This window comes from Rhinopithecus bieti, unplaced genomic scaffold, assembly GCF_001698545.2.
Source record: "Rhinopithecus bieti isolate Rb0 unplaced genomic scaffold, ASM169854v2 scaffold_7967, whole genome shotgun sequence".
NCBI lineage: Eukaryota > Metazoa > Chordata > Mammalia > Primates > Cercopithecidae > Rhinopithecus > Rhinopithecus bieti.
In genome coordinates, this window is record NW_016806112.1 from 1,793,922 (window position 1) to 1,799,430 (window position 5,509).

The window sequence follows — 5,509 nt, forward strand, 5'->3', positions numbered from 1 at the left end:
AAAAAAAAAAAAAAAAAAAAAAAAAAAATTGCAATATTGCCCAAGAATAGGTATTTTATAGATGGGCAACTGGCTGAAAGGTTAATTTTCTAGGGCTAGTAGAACTGGTTCCCAACACCAACCTCTTAATCAGACCTAGGCCTCTGCTACACTGCCCCAAAAGCATTTGGGCAGTCCCTGAGCAGAATACTGGTCTCAGGCCAAGCCCAATACAGCCATTAAAGATGACCTGCAGTGCTGTGTACCCTGAGGCCATAGGGTTAAATGGTAGTTAGCAACTAGGGCTAGTCTTCCCTTTCCTCAAAGGCTGTTATGTCACTACTGTGGATCACCTAGTCTGTATCTCTTTCTGAGGAGCTGTTCCTGAATGTTAAAAAGATAGACTTCAACTAATGTCTACTCTGATGTCCAGAGTTTGTTGTTTACCAATTACAATTCTGTAACTTTTTAACCCTAACCCTATTGCAACCTTGTGATTAGCATTTAATACACTAAGCATACCTACCTAGGTTTGTATTGCTGGTAAAGCCTTTTTTATATATATATGTATAATATATAAAAATATATATATTTTTATATATTGATGCTTTTATAGCTGCTTTTATATATGTATACATATATAAAAAGATGCCTATATATGTATACATATATATAAAATATATTTTATATATATGTTTTTTTTGAGACAGTTTCATTCTTGTCTCACAGGCTGGAGTGCAATGGTGCGATCTCAGCTCACTGCAACCTCCGCCTCCTGGGTTCAAGCGATTCTCCTGCCTCAGCCTCCCGAGTAGCTGGGACTACAGGCATGTGCCACCACGCCTGGCTAATTTTGTGTTTTTAGTAGAGGTGGAGTTTCTCCATGTTGGTCAGGCTGGTCTTGAACTCCTGACCTCAGGTGATCCACCTGCCTCGGCCTCCCAAAGTGCTGGGATTGCAGGTGTGAGCCACCAAGCCTGGCCCAAAGCCTTTTATGTTAATATAGTAGAGGTTTTTGCATTGGGCAAAACTTACCTATCTACTACAGTTTGTAAACCGTCACTGAAAGTCATTCCCAAGAGCTCTGAGAGGCAATATAGCAAGGTTTAGGGCACATAAGAATTACTTGTATTAGTTTCTTCACCTACCAAAGTAGGAGAAAAACAGATATATACTGCAGAAGATATTTTGGAGGTATAAAATAGCTAAGGTTTTACTTAACTATTCTGAAAGTAACTGACAGGTAATAAAAATGTGGGTTTTATTAGTCAACTATAGTCACAATACAATCATCATAGATTTCCCCTTCTGTATTCATCCCACCAAACACCAAACAAAGCAGTGTATCAGTCTGGCTTTCCTCATGTGAGTCGCCACTGTGGCTCATTACGTTGTCAGCTGAATCCCCTTTCTCAGCTTCATGGTTCAGAGTGAGAGAGTTGGAATCTTCTTTCTCAGAAGCACACGTCACTGGCCATGGAATGATACACATGGAATGGTCCAGTCGTCCAGGGGGTAGAAAAGAATCAAATTTAAGCAAGGTCCAATGCTGCTTTTCTATGTTGGGGAGGGAAAAGGCTTCATGTTAAGAAATTTCCAGATAGTGAAAGCCAAAATCTGAATAAAAAGTAAAGAATTTTCTACAAATGCTCAGTGATTTACTATAGCAGCTGAGTCCTAACAAACAGGAAGTGAAAGGAAAAAAAAAAACCTCATGGCAGCATTGCTGCTTTAATGATGTCACCCCTACAGAGTTTTATTTTTTTGTATTTAGGTATAGAAGAATCAAATTGGAAAACCGAAGCACTGCATCACTTTTTTTTTTTCTCTCTCTTTTTTTTTTTTTGAGACTGAGTCTCGCTCTATTGCCCCGGCTGGAGTACAGTGGCCGGATCTCCGCTCACTGCAAGCTCTGCCTCCCAGGTTCATGCCATTCTCCTGCCTCAGCCTCCCGAGTAGCTGGGACTACAGGCATGTGCCACCATGCCTGGCTAATTTTTTGTATTTTAGTAGAGACGGGGTTTCTCGATCTCCTGACCTCATGATCTGCCTGCTTTGGCCTCCCAAAGTGCTGGGATTACAGGCGTGAGCCACTGTGCCCGGCCACTGCATCACTTTTCAAAGGATGTTTAGATTTGTTTAAAGATCCCCATGGACACCTGCTCACCTGTGTGATACTGGTACATTGTATCCAGTGCTCCTGCAGGAGTCATTCCACCAAAGATGTACAGGTGATTTCCCACAGCCACAGCTGAGTGGGCAGCACAGCCTGCTGGAGCTGCCCCAGTGGGACTTAGCTTCTGCCATTTCATGTTACCTGCCAAGAGAAAGAAAGAGCTTTGGCACAACATGGGCTAAGATATGCTTTCAAACTTACCTATCTACTGCAGTTTGCAAACCAATCACTGAAAAGTAATTAATTCACCAAGAGCTCTGAGAGGTTTAGTGCACACAAGAATTATTTGGGGAACTCTGACATGATTGGGTTAGTCCAGGGAGGAAGGGAGGGAGGAGCTCAGTGATTCCCAGAATCTCAGGCGATTCAGACGCAGGCGGTCTTTGGATCACACAGAAATGTGATACAACCTTTACAATAACAGTCACCTTCAACTATTCACTTTTTTTTTTCTTTATTTTTTTTTTTTTGAGACGGAGTCTCGCTCTGTCGCCCAGGCTGGAGTACAGTGCCCGGATCTCTGCTCACTGCAAGCTCTGCCTCCCAGGTTCACGCCATTCTCCTGCCTCAGCCTCCCGAGTAGCTGGGACCACAGGAGCCCGCCACCTCGCCCAGCTAGTTTTTTGTATTTTTTTAGTAGAGATGGGGTTTCACCGTGTTAGCCAGGATGGTCTCGATCTCCTGACCTCATGATCCACCCGTCTCGACCTCCCAAAGTGCTGGGATTACAGGCTTGAGCCACCGCGCCCGGCAACTATTCACTATTAACTGCCTCGAATTAGGTCAGTTTCTGTGTGTGTGTTTTAAATACAGTTCCTGGGCTGGGCGCAGTGGCTTACGCCTGTAATCCCACCACTTTGGGAGGCCGAGGCAGGCGGATCACCTGAGGTCGGGAGTTCCAGACCAGCCTGACCAACATAGAGAAATCCTGTCTCTACTAAAAATACAAAATTAGTAGGGCATGGTGGCGAGTGCCTGTAATCCCAGCTACTCAGAGGCTGAGGCAGGAGAATCGTTTGAACCAGGGAGGCGGAGATTGCAGTGAGCCGAGATCATGCCATTGCATTCTAGCCTCGGCAACAAGAGCGAAACTCAGTCTCAAAAAAAGAAGAAAGAAAGAAAATATAGTTCCTTAGCAATTTTGTAAGTGCTGGCTAAACAACAAATTTTGCTCAATTTTCATAACAGCCCTGTGAAATTGCTATTACTTCTGCCTATCCCCTTTCTTCTTCTTCTTTTTTTTCCCCCACTCTGTTGCCCAGGCTAGAGTGCAGTGGCTCGATCTTGGCTCACTGCAACCTCCACCTCCCTGGTTCAAGCAATTCTCTGCCTCAGCCACCTGAGTAGCTAGGATTACAGGCACCCACTACCACGCCCAGCTAATTTTTTGTATTTTTAGTAGAGATGGCGTTACCATCTTGACCAGGCTGGTCTTGAACTCCTGACCTCGTGATCCACCCACTTTGGCCTCCCAAAGTGCTGGGATTACAGGCGGGAGCCACGGCCTGGCGCCTGGTCTCCCCTTTCTTCTTACAAATGAGCAAACAAGAATAGACAGGGAGAGACTTGTCCAAGACCCTACAGCCTGTAAGTGGCAGAGCTAGACTGCACTCAGGTCTGGCTCCAAAGCTTGTGTCTCCAAAGTCTCTGCACTGTAACATGCTGCCTCAGCACCTACTTCCAACTTATTTTTGCAGGGAAACTTGCATCTTTTCAAACAAGCATTTTTTTTTTTTTCTTTTGAAACAGTGTCTCGCACTGTTACCCAGGCTGGAGTTCAGTGGCACGATCTCAGCTCACTGCAACCTCCGCCTCCCAGGTTCAAGCGATTCTCCTGCCTCAGCCTCTAGAGTAGCTGGGATTACCGGCACACACCACCGCACCCGGCTAATTTTTGTATTTTTGGTAGAGACGGGGTTTTATCATGTTGGCCAGACTAGTCTCGAACTCCTGACCTCAGGTGATCTGTCCACCTCGGCCTCCCAAAGTGCTGGGATTACAGGGGTGAGTCACCACACCCAGCCCAAACAAGCATTTAAATAAGGCAAGCTATCACTGGACTTTAGATTTAGAGAACTACTTGGGTAGGCAGGAAAAACAGTCAACAAGTAGTTCCTAACAACAGAAAAAGGCTTTCTTTTTAAAAATAAGCATTAAAACCCCATCTGACTCCCTGCAAGGAATGGTTTTGTGTAGAGAGTTTCCACCTGTCAACGCAAGGCAGGGGCCCAGCATCTCAGAGTAGGACAGGAGAATTACCCGGTGTGGCCAAAATTCTAGCCAATGTAGGAATACTAAGCCAGTGTCCCCTGGCCTCAGCTGTCATGGAGTCAGAGAATTCAAGGCTTGGGAAGGTAGCCCGATATACTACACAGGACTTCCCATGCCTTCTGCCCATTGTTCCAGTTCTTGTAGTCTGGAGCAATGCAGAACATGTTCATTTCTTTATCCATCCACTCAATAACAGATATGGCCCAGGAGCAGTAGCTCACGCCTGTAATCTCAGCACTGTGGGAGGCCAAGGTGGGTGGATCCCTTGAGTCCTGGAATTGGAGACCAGCCTGGGCAACATGGTGAAACCTCGTCTCTACAGAAAATACAAAAATTATCTAGGTGTGGTAGCACGTGCCTGTTGTCCCGGCTATCGGGAAGCTGAGGCAGGAAAATCACTTGACCTGAGAGGCAGAGGTTGCCGTGAGCTAAGATCACATTAGTGCATTTCAGCCTGGGCAACCAAGTGAGACACTATCTCAAAAAAAAGAAAGTACCCACTATCTGCCAGACACTGTGCTAAGTGCTAGAAATGTACTAGAGAACAAAATAGACAAGTTCCCTACCATAATGGACCTCACAGCTTGAAGGAATTGCCCAGAATGAGTCCAGGGTCTCCCCATAGTATATCAGCCCTTCAGATACTTAAAGACATTTCTCATGTTCTCTTTAACCTTCGTCTTCCCACTGTTTTCAATCATTTAGCATGACAAGCATAACATTCTGGTTATCTACGTCCATGTTATCCAGGTCCTTCATGGGTTAATGGCTAACACCTGAAAGAAATCCAATAGACCGGCCGGGCGCGGTGGCTCAAGCCTGTAATCCCAGCACTTTGGGAGGCCAAGACGGGCGGATCACGAGGTCAGGAGATCGAGACCATCTGGCTAAGAGTGAAACCCCGTCTCTACTAAAAAATACAAAAAAACGAGCCGGGCGAGGTGGCGGGCGCCTGTAGTCCCAGCTACTCGGGAGGCTGAGGCAGGAGAATGGCGTAAACCCAGGAGGCGGAGCTTGCAGTGAGCTGAGATCCGGCCACTGCACTCCAGCCTGGGCGACAGAGCGAGACTCCGTCTCAAAAAA

At 45.9% G+C, this 5,509-nt stretch overlaps 1 protein-coding gene across 2 annotated transcripts in view; it reads right to left on the minus strand.

Moving 5' to 3' along the window:
- Positions 1 to 1,216: 1,216 nt before the first annotated feature.
- The window catches only part of RABEPK (Rab9 effector protein with kelch motifs), a 32,210-nt gene continuing 27,917 nt past the window's right edge, over positions 1,217 to 5,509 (minus strand). For both annotated transcript variants that reach the window (XM_017874754.1, XM_017874753.1), the window contains 2 exons: positions 2,147 to 2,296; positions 1,217 to 1,536 (listed from right to left, as the gene is read on the minus strand). In XM_017874754.1, the coding sequence (XP_017730243.1) occupies positions 1,244 to 1,536; positions 2,147 to 2,296 (443 nt within the window). In that variant the 3' untranslated portion in view covers positions 1,217 to 1,243. The remainder of the gene's footprint in view (positions 1,537 to 2,146; positions 2,297 to 5,509) is intronic.